At 36.3% G+C, this 14165-nt stretch overlaps 1 protein-coding gene across 2 annotated transcripts; it reads left to right on the top strand.

Moving 5' to 3' along the window:
- Window positions 1–406: 406 nt before the first annotated feature.
- On the top strand, window positions 407–14070 carry PPID (peptidylprolyl isomerase D). Of its 2 annotated transcripts, XM_079153550.1 has the most exons (10): window positions 407–611; window positions 2516–2656; window positions 4866–4972; window positions 7388–7576; window positions 8480–8602; window positions 8751–8857; window positions 10746–10887; window positions 12712–12798; window positions 12888–12930; window positions 13811–14070. In XM_079153550.1, the coding sequence occupies exons 1-10, from the start codon at window positions 527–529 to the stop codon at window positions 13897–13899; spliced, it is 1113 nt and encodes a 370-aa protein (XP_079009676.1). In that variant the 5' UTR covers window positions 407–526; the 3' UTR covers window positions 13900–14070. The 2 variants fall into 2 exon arrangements, with proteins under 2 accessions (XP_079009676.1, XP_079009677.1); XM_079153551.1 differs by lacking the exons at window positions 407–611; window positions 2516–2656 and adding an exon at window positions 5425–5590.
- The last annotated feature ends 95 nt before the right edge of the window (window positions 14071–14165 follow it).

Raw genomic sequence — 14165 nt, 5'->3', positions numbered from 1 at the left:
GTCAAAGCATCCACACAGGTTTCCTCCGTCGATGATCAAATACTACTACAATAATAATAGTACCAGCCCTGCACTGTGTCAGACACTGTGTTAAGAGATTTATGCTTTTAATACTTTAAATGACCTTCTGAGGTCAGCGTTTATAGGCCCATTTTCTAGAGAAGCAAACTGAAATCCCAGTTAGTAGCAGAGTTGAGGCTGGAATGGGAACGACTCCAAAGCTCTCCATACCACGAAGGTAAGAAAGGCCAGGAAACAAGCAAACGAATACACCGAAATGTGGTCCTAACTTCGGCAAAAGAGAGGAAGGCAAGGAGAGCCGAGAGCCACACGCGAGTCCTCTCGGGAGCTCACGGCGGCCGCGGGAGGCGGAGCCGGAGGTCGGATCGCGGATTTCCGGTCTCGCGCCGGAAGTGGCTCCTCAGCGCCGCAGCTAGCTTTCGGCGTAGACAGGCGCCGTGGAGTTTGTGGTGCTAGTGGTGCACGAGGTTGGTGGGTTCTGCTTTAAACTCCTCTGTAAACCGAGATGTCTCACCCGTCCCCACAAGCCAAGCCTTCCAATCCCAGTAATCCCCGAGTCTTCTTTGACGTGGACATCGGAGAGGAGCGAGGTGAGCGGAGTCCATCGCTGAAGGACCGCGAGGAGGAGGGGCTGCCGGGGCTGGGGGACTTGCAGACTGCGGTTTGGGCCGGGGGCTGCTCAGTGGCACTGAGGCATGGCTGCCTGGGTTCCACCTGGAGCAGGAATGGCCTGCGGCGTGAGTTCCTGCCAGCGCTCTTGTGCTAATGCTGTGTCGGTTGCGAGGAAGTTTCTAGAAATTTCTAGTTCAGGAATTGTGGCCGTCTTAATGTTTTCTCTCCTGATTTGGTCGTACTTGCCCTCTACCTTTGCACCACCAGCTTGCCACAGAGTAAGCTTGTTTTATGTTGCTGTGGGGTTCTTCATAAGCCTCGTGGGATATGTGGCTGCGGGGCTCCAGTCACTCAGTACGTCTTTTGGCACACGAAGTGTGTGTGTGTGTGTGTGTGTGTGCGCGCGCGCGCGTGCCTGTATATATATATATATATATATGGGCACCTGCCATGTTATTTATAAATTAAAGCGACTTGTTTTATTGGTGCTTTTTCTTTACTATTAATCTTAGAAATCAGATAGGCAAACATTTTTTCTATTTTGGCATTGGGGAATTGAACTTGGAGTAGCTCTGTAGTTGCCTTGGATACCTACCAGCTCAGAAGTTCCTAAGGCTTTGTGAATTACAGAGTATGTTTATAATTGAATTGGTCTTCTGGAGCATGTTGCACATGCTGACCAGGCAGTGCGTTTGAATGCGTGTCTGGGACACAAACCATTTTACATGTACATTCAGTATGTTTTGGAATTTTTATTTTTTAAGGAGTTGTATAGAACAGGAATGCCTTCAGCTTTTGTTTCAAAGGCTGCACTAGGCAGTTTGCACAGAGAAAGGCTACAGAAACACATAAAACTGGACCAGCCTGACCGCTGAAAGGGTATTTCAGTTTATCTTAGTGGTTGCTTGGTGATTGGAATTTCTGAGTACAGTTTATTTGGGGGCTCAGGGTTTCAGAGGTCTCAGTGTATTGACAGCTGACTTCAGTCCTTGGGGATTTAAAGTGAGGTGGAACTTCATGGTGAAGAGTGTGGTGGAGGGAAGCAGCTCACATGATGATCAGAATCTAGCAAAGAGAGACTCCAGGCAGGGTAATATAAAATATGTACTCCAAAGTGATTCCCCAAATGACCCACCCCTTCCAGCCACATCCTACCTTCCTTAAATCACCACTCAGTTAATCCCTATCAGGGGATTAATTCACTGATTGGGTTAAGGCTTTCTTAGCCTTTCATTTCACCTCTAAGCCTTCTTGCATTTTCTCACACTTGAGCTTCTGGGGGACACCTCGCATCCAAACCATAGCAACAAGGAAAATTAGATTTGTATGTTGAGATATCTGTACTCCCATGTTCACTGCGGCATTATTCTCAATAGCAGAAATAATGGCATCCACCCTATAATGTCAGTGGATGATTAGATAAATGTGTGCGCGCGCACACACACACACACACACACACAGGAATACTGTTCAACCTTAAAAAAGAAGGAAGTAATGTCATTTGTGACATGGAAGAACCTAGAGACCATTATGTTAAGGGAAATAAACCAAACACAGGAGGGCAAATACCACATGATCTCACTTGAATGTGTCATCTCAAGAAGTAGAACTCATAGAAGTAGAGAGTAGAATGTTAGATACCAGGGGTTAGGGAGAGGTCAAATAATATTCAGCCGGAAAGGAGCTCTAAGTTCATCATCTTTTGTACAGCATTGTGATTGTAGTTAATAACACTGTATTGTGTTCTTGAAATCATAAAAAAAATGACCAAGAGAATTTAGTAATTCATGAATGATTTGTTACCATAGTTGTACCAACTATCCTTTTGTCATTTGGTGGTTTGTTTTTGCAACTGACATAATTTCATTTTCTTCTCTTTTAGTTGGTCGAATTGTCTTAGAATTGTTTGCAGATATTGTACCCAAAACTGCAGAAAATTTTCGTGCATTGTGTACAGGCGAAAAAGGCATTGGACCCACTACTGGGAAACCTCTCTATTTCAAAGGATGTCCTTTTCATCGAAGTATGTGTACATTTTCTGAATCTAACTACCTTCAAATAGACAAATTCTGTTCTTCAGGCATTAGGGGAGAAAACATTGAGTTGGGAATAAAGGTTAAAAAGTACTGGTATAGTTGGTTCCTAAGAGGATGCTTTGACATGAGAAATAATAGCTTAATTTCATAAAGACTGGACTGTGAGGTGGAATTAATTATGGGAGGGTATTAGGGTTTATCTGTAGGGAAATTAACTATATCTCTATCTTTATCAGTTTTCCTTCACTCCAAAACCATTTGAGGAAAAAAAGAGCCACAGCCATGATAAAATGACCTGACCTTAGGTAGTTAGACTGACTGTTGACAGAAAAGTTATGTTTACTTCTTGGGCAGGATTTCTTGAAAAGGCTGCAGATTTGTAGATTCAGTGTCTTGGACACACTGGTGATTAAAATATATCATTTTGCACTTTGTAATCGTACCTTTATTTAGTGATTATATAATAGCTCCTCCAATAGACTGAAGGTTCTATAAGTTGAAATATATGTTTTCACCAATTTGTCTTCATCACCTAGTATAGTTTTTGAGTAATCACTCAGTAAGTGTTTATTTATGAGTAACATGAATACTTTTTTTTTTTTTGCAGTGCTTCACTGCCCGCTAGGCATGGACTTTTATGACTGAGCTATACCCTCAGTCCTGTGGTTATATTTTTAAAAAATGATTTATGAAGAAAAATTAGCATAGATTTTTAAATGTTTTGAACATTGGTTTGCTTTCATATTTAATAAAATATTAATGTGCCAAAAAAATATATGCAGAAAATAGCATGGCAGGCCTGAGGCTGCTATCCTTATAGAGGTCTGCTTCCAAGGGTAGTACTTAGCTGGAGTTTGGGAACTTGGTACTTAAACCATTCCTTAAATCATAAGGGTGATTTATTCTCTCTAGACTAAAAACATGTAATATATGTTGAATATCTGCTTTCCTTTTCTTTTTGGGAGTCTGGAATTTTGGAACCTGCTAGGCAGGGTGTCTGTGTGATAAGGCCCCAATAAATATCTGGGATGCTGAGTCTCTAATTGACTTTCTTGGGTACAACTGTTGTACAATATTTCTACATTTTCATTCCTGGGAGAAGCATGTGTTCCATGACATTTCATGGGAATGAGAGAGCATAATGAAGCCTGTACATGGATTTCTTCAGATCCTGCTTATGTCTTTTTCCCTTATCCAGCTGTGTAGCCTTATGATTATAATATAATCAAATGTTGAGACCCAGGGCTAGGATTGTGGCTCAATAATAGAGAGCTTGCCTGGCATGTGAGAGGCCGTGGGTTTGATCCTCAGCACTGCATATTAATAAATAAATGTCCATTGACAACTAAAAAAATATTTAAAAAAATATTGAGACCCATGAGTTCTAGGGATCTCTAATCATGGGAGTGATTTTGGTAACCCTTGGTGTAAAGGGAAAATGCTGAAGTATTTCTATTAGTGTATAATTATTACTGGGACTTACTGGTCTTTATTCAGCAGCCATTATTGAATAGCTATATGTATAGTTACAAGGAAGAAAAAGTTGCTGTTCTTAAGGAATTCATTGTTTGGCGGAAGAAACAGATCATTATATAAGCTGAAGTTAGAGTCAAGATATGTTGGAGAAAAATTAAAATATCCACAGTTTGGTTTCATTGTCAATTTTACCTGTAGGCAATCAGGCAATTAAAATGAAGGTTGGACTCAGATTGCAAAAAACCTTAAAAGTATAAAGTTGTTAAGATAGGTGGGGGAAAAAAACTAAAGGCCAAATGTTGTCTCTGATATGTGGATACTGACTCATGATGGGGTCAGGGAGCAGTGGAGGCTCGCCAGATTGGAGTCATGGGTAAGTGGGTAAGGGAGGGAGAATGAATGGGAAAGACAGTAGAATGAATCAGATATAACTTTTCTGTGTTCATATATGAATACACCACTGGTGTAACTCCATATAATGTATAACCACAAGAGTGGTATATATGTATGATTTGTCATGTGTGTATGGTTTGTCAAAATACATTCTATGACAAGTATAACTAAAAAGAACAAATAAAAAAGATAGGTGGGGAAACACAAACAGGAGGGTGACATGAGTAAAATCATGCTTTAGGAAGTTGTCTTATTACCTATTCATTAGTTAACATTGCTGAAGCTGTCCATGTCTCAGTCACTAATAACCATTCTCCTTTTTTGTAGTTATTAAGAAATTTATGATTCAGGGTGGAGACTTCTCAAATCAGAATGGGACAGGTGGAGAAAGTATTTATGGTGAAAAATTTGAAGATGAAAATTTCTACTATAAGGTAAAGTAGAGGAGAAACTGTTTTTGCTACATAAAGGTTACGTGTCTGAAATTTATTTGTTGGATTAAAACACCAGAAAAGATCTTAAGTGTGCCGAGAGTCTGCTGTACTTATAAGAGGAATCATATTTGTAAATGTGCTTTTTTTTTTTTTTTTTTTTTTGGTGCTTGGACTCACATAAAGTTATCTAGAGTCTTATACATGCTAGGCAAGCCCTTATCACTGAGCTACATTTCCAGCCCAGCATGCATCTTAATATGGAAGGTTTTCATCCAGTAATAATTTTTATTTGCCAAAAGTACTCTATTATTTCTTTGTGGTGGAGTTTTTACATGCTTCATTTAAGCCAATGAGTTTTTTAAGTATGGCGCCCATATGGCAAAATTGATTCCAGGAATAATGTTCTTGTTGTAAGGATGATAACTTGTGCATCTTTATTCTTGAATTTGAAGAGCAACAAAAATCATCGCTAATATCCATGATGTCAGGGGATTTGCAAACTAGTGGATGTGGTTAATGTCCAAGCTTCTAAAGGACATTAGTGGTACCTGTGCCTTCTTCATTGTCTCAAGATCTAGTCGGGGTATATTGCATCATTCAAGTTTTAAGAATGGACATGTAAGTACAAAAGTAAAGTGATATCTTTGGAAATGAGGAATATGAGCAAGGTAATGAGGAAAATTTGAAAAGCAGATGTCATCATTATTTTAAATAGTACTTATTGACTGCAGCTGTATGCTTAGTTCTGTCACTGGCACCAGAGTGACTGAAAAATGAAAGGCCTTGATGACAAGGAATTTATAATTTTACCTTGGAGACAAGATTTAAAAATGGGCAACTGGAAAATAATAGGATGCAAATAAATGCTAAATTGATTGAATATACCTAACTTGTATAAGTTTGATACAGGTTGAGGATCCCCTATATGAAATATTCAGGACCAGAAGTGTTTCAGATTTTGGAGCTACTTGGATTTTGGAATAGTTGCATCTGCTTTCCTTGTTAAGCATCCCTAATCCAAAACCTGAAATCTGAACTTGTGAATGCTACTGCACAAAAATTCAGATTTTGGAGCATGTTAGATTTTGGATTTTCACATTAGGATTCTCAGCTCAGTAATAACTTTTTATATGTGTTCTGGGACAAAGATGTGATTTATATGACCCAAGTCATTGGAGGAATCATTGAGGAGAAATGGGTAAAGTGGGTCTTGCAAGGTGGCTAAAATATTTTTTCTTGCCTAAAAAATGGGTGAGGACAAAGATAGTGGAAAGCTGAGAAAAGTAAGTTCATATTATAGCTAATGTTTTGGGGAAAGCACCAAAAGAAACTTCAGAAGGATGAAAACCAAGATAATGTGGTGATTTTGTGAATTCAAAAAAAGAAGCCTTGTGGAAGGGATCTGAATTATTTTGGTTGAAGAGGTAAAAGGCATTTTAGGTGGAAAAACTTATAAAGAGTTAGAATGTATCGCCAATGAGGAATGTATTTAGGAAGCTTAAAAAATAAAGTGCAAAAATGAAAATTTCATGACAGAACTGTTGAACAAGTTGATGTCAAGGTAGAATTTTGATTTCATGATGTAGGTACCAGTTTCTTTTGTGCATTCTCTAATGGTTGATTTACCTGGTATGAAAGCCATAGGTTTAGATTCTTTTGCGATTAGGAAAGTACCTTAACTGAACAACTTGTCAAAATTCAGTATCCCATTACTGTTCCCAGTTGATGGATTTGTAAAGAATCATAATGTAGGCCTATTTCTGAATGTGGGAAGACCATTCAGGTCTTCAAGAGCATCCATCATAAAAGAGCAAAAGTATATTATTAGATTTTCTTCCTGCAGCATCTTCATTTTAAAGATGAAGTAAAAGCATCTTCTCAAGGTGATCAATTTGGAAATTAACACCCCCACTATTATTTCAATTATCTTACTTGTTTTTGTAACCTTTTCCTAAAGTTTAAGAAATGATCAGGTACCCCATGTTTTGTTCATTGAAGGTTTCAGTTTATACAAAGTAAAGGTAATTGGCCATTTTTTAAATAAAAGTACAGTTTGGGTATGTAACTCAGTGATAAAGCACTTGCCTAGCATGCTAAAGACTCTGGATTCAATCCTAGTACCACAAAACAAAAACAAACAAAAAAAGGAAAAGAAAGAAAAATTAGTTTGAACTAAGTGGTAGACTGGTCCATCCTATCATCCATTCTAACTTCATGTGAGTGATCAGTAAAAGAACAGTTCACGGGCTGGGGAGATAGCTCAGCTGGTAGAGTGCTTGCCTTGCAAGCACAAGGTCCTGAGTTCGATCCCCAGTACTGCAAAAACAAACAAGCAAACAAACAAACAAAAAAAAACAGTTCACATTAATACCCTAACTTTCATTTTCTTTGATTTTTTTTTTTTGCCCCCTACAGCATGATCGGGAGGGTTTATTGAGCATGGCAAATGCAGGGCGCAATACAAATGGTTCTCAGTTCTTTATCACAACAGTTCCAACTCCTCATTTGGATGGGAAACATGTGGTGTTTGGCCAAGTAATTAAAGGAATTGGTGTGGCAAGGATACTGGAAAATGTCGAAGTGAAAGGTGAAAAACCTACCAAAGTAAGTAAAAATTAAAGTGAAATATACTTATCATAGTTGCTATCTTAAAATGTTCTAGTGATTATTAGCTTTTCCAATTGGAAAATGTTAGGATGGTTTTGATATAGGAGCCTGGATCCATCACTTTATTTTTGCATCTGTTCTCTACAGGGGAAAGAAAATTAGTTTTAAAGGAACCTTTTTAATTCTTATTTCAAACTTAATGTATTTTTGCTATATTACTTAAGTCTTCCTATACCAGCAAAACTTTTATTCAGTATGTATAGTAATACACAGTAGAAAGAGGACAGCAAATCTAGATTCTGATTCTCACTGTGCAATTTAAGTAGAGATTTGGCCTTGATCTTGTTACTGAACTTTTTTTGGCCTGTTTTCCTCATCCAGTATAAGTTACTAAAGGTTTAGACTGTATTATTATTACTGAAGAAAGATACTTGTGTTCATTCTAGATGTCTGTGAATCAGAATGACCATAATACTATGCATCCTAAGTGATAGGGTTGTTCGTGGACATTAGAAACTCAGTTACTTGTAGGAGGCAGGCTCTGGCACTCAGTATATGAAGGGAATAGTAGTAACCTAAAAGTTCATACTTCACCAAAAGATAATTACATAGAGAATGGTAAAATTAATAATTTACTATGTGTTCACTGAGCTTCTGAATACTAATAGTGATATTGTTATATTAGTTAGAATAAATAAATAGGGCATTATATAAATAAATAAATAAAAAGGGCATTATCATAATTATGGTAGAAGAGCCTTCTAACTGAAGTCTGTGACTTGGGTAATGTTGCACATTATTTCTAGCTATATAGCTTTTAAAGTCTTAAACAAGACTTTTTAAAATAATGTCTCATTAATATGGTAGTATATTTCTACAATTTTGTTATTATTTTTACAGTTGTGCGTTATTGCAGAATGTGGAGAACTCAAAGAAGGGGATGATTGGGGAATATTCCCAAAAGATGGCTCTGGTGATAGTCATCCAGATTTCCCTGAGGATGCAGATATAGACTTAAAAGATGTGAGTGCTTTCAGATCGGTCAAACTTTAACAAATAAAAATATTTACTGGAAAAAGTTGGGATTTGATATCAGTCTGTATAATGATAAAACCTAGCATTAAATCATATTACTTATTAACTTCCTATGTATTTATATTCTTTTACACAGGTAGATAAAATTTTACTAATAACAGAAGACTTAAAAAACATTGGAAATACTTTTTTCAAATCCCAGAACTGGGAGATGGCCATTAAAAAATATGCAAAGGTTTTAAGGTAATAAAACATTTTAAATAAATTACCGTTTATTTAAATAGTAATAAATAAATAAATTTATAGATCTTGTAAATTGAATTATAAACTGAAGTTCTAAATTCCTCATTGTATTTTTGGCAAATTGCTTGTGGAATAAACAACTGCGTTTGAAATAGTTGTATTTCCTTTGTTGCTGCAGCTTATTTTGAAAAAATTTCAAAGTACAGAAAAGCTGGGGTAGATAATATTGTTATTTTTCCTATTATATAAAATTCTGAAGGAATAAGTCATTTTTGGCCCGAGTTTGTGCAGTTGGTTAAAGTGGAAAAGATATGTCTGTTCTTAGAGTACCTTTTCCCTGTGAGGTGATACTGAGATTATGTGAAAACCTAGTCCCCAATAACCTTTCACACAGTTTTAGTATCATTGAAGATCCTTACCCTTGTTTATTGCACTGATTATTGTAGAACTGTGATACTCTAATTTTATTGTTCTACAGTTATTAGCTGGCATTTGTTGTTTATAAGAAACCTCTGTCTTCCATTTGATAATGCTAGTGGAAAAGATATGTCTCTTCTTAGAGTACCTTTTCCCTGTGAGGTGATCCTGAGATTATATGAAAACCCAGTCCCCAACAACCTTTCACACAGTAAACCTCTGTCTTCCATTTGATAATGCTGTAGACCTGTGGTTTTTTTCAGTTTGATTTATTAATATGCCAATACTGTGATTCTTTTTGGTACTCAAAAGGTTCAGTATTTGTCCATTAGAAATCCATTTCATTTTTACTTGTTGGACTTTTTTTTTTTTTTTTTCAGTGCTGTGGATTAAACTCAGGGCCTCAGAAATGCTAGGCAAGTGCTCTACCACTGAGCTACATCCCCAGCTTCATTTTGACATTCTGTAATCACTTGCTTTCCGATTCAAGATTTGTTTCAAGGCTATCTTATAAAAATGTGGCTTTCATATCTGATATCAGCAGTTTCTTAAAGGACCTCTGATTAGTTTCAGAGTAAGGAAACTAGAAGCTCAATTCTGGGGGTCTGTTATGCACAGTTTTTGGACAATTTTTCATTATACAATGAAAAATCAACGCTACACAGTTATCTTTTACCAGTCAGTTCCCTTCTGCCATTATGAGAATCCTAATTTCAACTACAATTACACTGGAAAGTACATAATGGGACCTCAGTTTTAGAGTAGAAGTGTTTCACTACTATTGCATAACTGATTTGGGGATTTTTTTTTTTTTTTTTTTTGTACTGGGGATTGAATACAGGATTGCTCTACCACTGAGCTACATCCCCAGCCCTTTTTATTTATTTATTTTTTAATTTTGAAACGGGCATTACTTGGGCTTCTATAAGTTGCTGAGCCTGATCTTGAACTTGGGATCCTCTTGCCTCAGCCTCCCGAGTTGCTGGAATTACAGGTGTGTGCCATTGAGCCTGGATCCTGGATGTTAGTTTTAAATTGTTCTCTTTGAGCACTTTGGGGAAACATGTTTAAAAAAAAAAAAAAAACCTTATAAAGAAAAATAATGGGGATGGGAGTTAGAGCTCAGTGGTGGACTGTATGTTTAGGAGCTCTAGGCCCTGGGTTCAGTCTCTGGCACAAAACAAAAAAAGAACAAGAAAAAAGTGTTTAATAAGGAAATTGAAGATTGAATATTAAGGCTGGGGATATACAGCTCAATTTGTAGAGCGCTTGCCTGTCAAGCACAAGACCTTAGGTTCAATCTCCAGCTCTGCAAAAAAAAAAAAAAAAAAAAAAAAAAAATTGAATATTAAATTAGTATCTGATGAACTTCTATGTCAGAAATGATGTAACACTTTTTGACATAATTGAAGAAGCAGTAAATCTTATTCGTGTGACATTACATATTGCTTTTATTCATGTTGTTCTCCAGATATGTGGATAGTTCAAAGGCTGTTGCTGAGAAAGCAGATGGATCCAGGCTGCAATCTGTGGCCTTAAGCTGTGTGCTGAATATTGGTGCTTGTAAACTGAAGATGTCAAATTGGCAGGGGGCAGTTGACAGCTGTTTAGAGGTAAGTCTAATATTGAACTTTTTAAAGGAGAGGGATTTTGACTTACCAACTTGAACAAAAGCACTTTTTAAATATCTTAATATATCTTATTGCATAGGATATAGGGAGACTGGATAAAACATGATTTAAGTCATCTTGTCTCTAAATATTTTGGACCTTCAGAACTTCCTCTCAATCATTCATTTTGCTTTTTAACACAGTGTACTTAATATCTTTGAAGGACTTTCCTTTTTTTCTCAGAGCATTTTTATCAGTTCATGTATTCATTTAAGCACCTATCATATGCTAAGCATTGGAACACAAAGTTAGGGATGACTAAGAATGTGAGTTGTGGAGTTAGGCATGCCACACCTCCAGCATGGTTTTAAAAATTAGACCTCTGCCATTCCACTAAATTTGTGATCTTGGGTAGATTCCTAATTTTATAGAATATGAATTTTGTTTTTTATAAAATGAAAATAATACCTACTTGATGGGGTGGTTATAAAAGATCATATAGCAAGTTTTAAAAGTATTTAGCACTGTGCTTGGTGCCCAGTGAGACTCATTTGTATTTAATTGCAAGATTTACATCTCCAAAAAACTTAATAGATTTAGTTTAGGAGGGCGCCAGTTTCTATTTAAGGTCATTACATCTTGTGTGGGAGAATGAGGACTATTTGGAACACACAGAAAGGTCATTTATCTTTATGAGACCTATCCAATTACATTAACTGATAAAGCTAGAAAGCATTACCTTCCTCAGATAGATCAATTATAACTCTTCCCTGTTGTATAGTTGTTTGAAATGTTTCCAAACTAAATGTTTTGTTTTTTTGCACATAAAGCTATATATAGATAAGCTGTAGAACTAAAATAAGGTTCTGTTCTAGAGGTGTAGTTAAGTTGTAGAGCACTTGCCTAGATTGAACCAGGGCCTCATTCACTCATGAGGCCCTGGGTTCAATCCTAAAACTGCCACATTTAAAAAAAAAATCTGCTTAGGATAGATGAATAGAGGATAAGAAAATATATTTGCAGTTCTGGGATCATATCTAAGACGTCACTCACGCAAGGCAAGTGTTCTACCAATGCATACCCTCAATCCTAGAATATATTTAGAAGGAAACATAACAGAGGAAAAAACTTACAAAAGGAAAGATGGATCTACACTGGAACTCTCTAACTTGTGAAGCAGATAATGTTCACTTTTCAGTAAAACTGAATTTTGGCTTTTAAAATATATAAATAGAATATATTAATTTGAAAATGTTTTAGTGAAAATATGTAGTTACTCATGTTCCTAAGAAACCTAGATTTCAAGAGTGTATCCTCTGTATCCATGGATTCCATATTCTAAGATTCATCCAGCCTCAGATTCAAGATTTCTTTTGCACTGAACATGTAAAGACTTTTAAGTATATGGGAGGAAGGGTATAGATTATTTATATGCAAATCTTGAACCATTTATATAAAAAACTTAAAATTTATCTCCAGATTTTCATTTGCAGGGGGTGAGAAGAGCTGTCCTGGAACTAGCCCAGAGATACTAAGGGACAACCTGCAAACTTTCATTTACAGTGTTTACTTCTGTAAACATATTAGTTAGGACTGAGTCTGGAGAGAGAGAAACCACAGTGCTTAGGAGCATGTTAATTATATAGACAAGAAACACCTCCCTTCCAGGTCCATATAGTGCCCTCTGCTGACGAATTGTCACACTGTGCCAACTGGTGAAATAACCTATAGCTGTTTTCACTGAGGTGAATTTGAAGCCGACAGGCTTCAAATATATCTGAAAAATATATTTATTGAGATAGTTATGATTTTATACTTTTTTTTAAGGCTCTTGAAATGGACCCATCAAATACCAAAGCACTGTATCGCAGAGCTCAAGGATGGCAAGGATTAAAAGAATACGATCAGGCATTGGTAAATTTTGTTCCAAATGTTTTACAATTGACAATTACCTTTGTATATCAGATGTCTTAATTTTTCATAAAATTTTTTTCCAATTAAAGGCTGATCTTAAGAAAGCTCAGGAAATAGCACCAGAAGATAAAGGTAGGTTGGATATTTTTGTAGTCCAAGTTCATTTTGCACTTTAAAAATCTATTCTCATGAACCATTGTACACTTAACTTTGGCAGATATCAGGTATTTGTTTAGTGGATATTATAGAATGCCTGTTACTGGGCCATGTGTATCAGTGAACAGGATAGTCAAGGTCCTTGTCTGAGAGCTTACATTCTCATTCATTTCAAGAATGCACTTGTTTTTCACTGTGTACTTAATATGGTTTGTTTCTGCCTTATCACTTGAGACCTTGTTTTTTTTATTAGGATGCTAGTCGAAAGCCCAATACTGAAGTATAGTATTCATTGTAAATCTAAATTTTGGGACCATTCCTTAAGTGGAACATCATGGCCAGTACACCTAGTATTCTAGATACTGGATATGTTTTAGAAAAGCTATGACAAACTTGTTTCTTTAAAATAAGCTGGGGAGGTAGCTCAGTCGGTAGAGTGCTTGTCCTATAAGCACAAGGCCCTGGGTTCAATCCCCAGCTCCCCCCGCCCAAAAAAAAAAAAAAAAAAAAAAGGCCAAATGTGAGTAGCAGTCAATACCAGATCTAAATATTTATATCTGGTCCCTTGTTGCTAAAACAAAAAAAGGCAATTGATACTCTCTTTAATGGAGATGGAGAGAGCAAGAATTGATGTGATTGAGTTTTCTTAGTTGATGGTCTTCTGAAATTATGCTTCACAGTTGTGAACTCTATTTTCTCAGAGTAGAGATTTCTGTTAATAGGGTTGTTACTTTATCCAGGAAAGTTTTATCAGTGGGGAGGAGGAGTTAAGTGTCATTACAATAGTTTGTGGGTCATCCTAATCTTTTTATGTTTTGAGAAGTAACTCATTTGCCTAATTTTTTTTTTTTTGCAGCCATCCAGGCAGAATTGCTGAAAGTCAAACAGAAGATAAAAGCAGAGAAAGATAAAGAGAAGGCAGTATATGCAAAAATGTTTGCTTAGTAAGGATTTGATTTTGCTACAATATTATGCATTTATTGTATAAAGGCAGTAAGACAATGAGGTATTGACTATATATGATTGTTAATGTGATTCTTTTGACATTTCAGTTCTTCATTGTTTACACTTTAAAATACTGATATAGGGTACCTCTTAATAAAATGTGTCACAAAATACAGTGAAGTTTTTTAAAAAAATTCTGTCTGTATTTTCACAAAGGTGTCCAGTTTGCTTTTAAACTCCTTAAGTTATATCATGTTTAATGAATC

Source organism: Sciurus vulgaris, assembly GCF_902686455.1.
Source record: "Sciurus vulgaris genome assembly, chromosome: 9".
NCBI lineage: Eukaryota > Metazoa > Chordata > Mammalia > Rodentia > Sciuridae > Sciurus > Sciurus vulgaris.
The sequence above is the reverse complement of the archived record's forward strand: the minus strand, read 5'-3'. Positions and strand labels throughout refer to the sequence as shown.

Excerpts from the sequence above, each read along its gene's own strand:
- PPID (XM_079153550.1), top strand. The coding sequence starts at position 527 with ATGTCTCACCCGTCCCCACAAGCCAAGCCTTCCAATCCCAGTAATCCC. Across the intron at positions 4,973-7,387 it reads ATGAAAATTTCTACTATAAG|CATGATCGGGAGGGTTTATT; the intron begins GTAAAGTAGAGG and ends TGCCCCCTACAG. Across the intron at positions 12,931-13,810 it reads AATAGCACCAGAAGATAAAG|CCATCCAGGCAGAATTGCTG; the intron begins GTAGGTTGGATA and ends TTTTTTTTGCAG.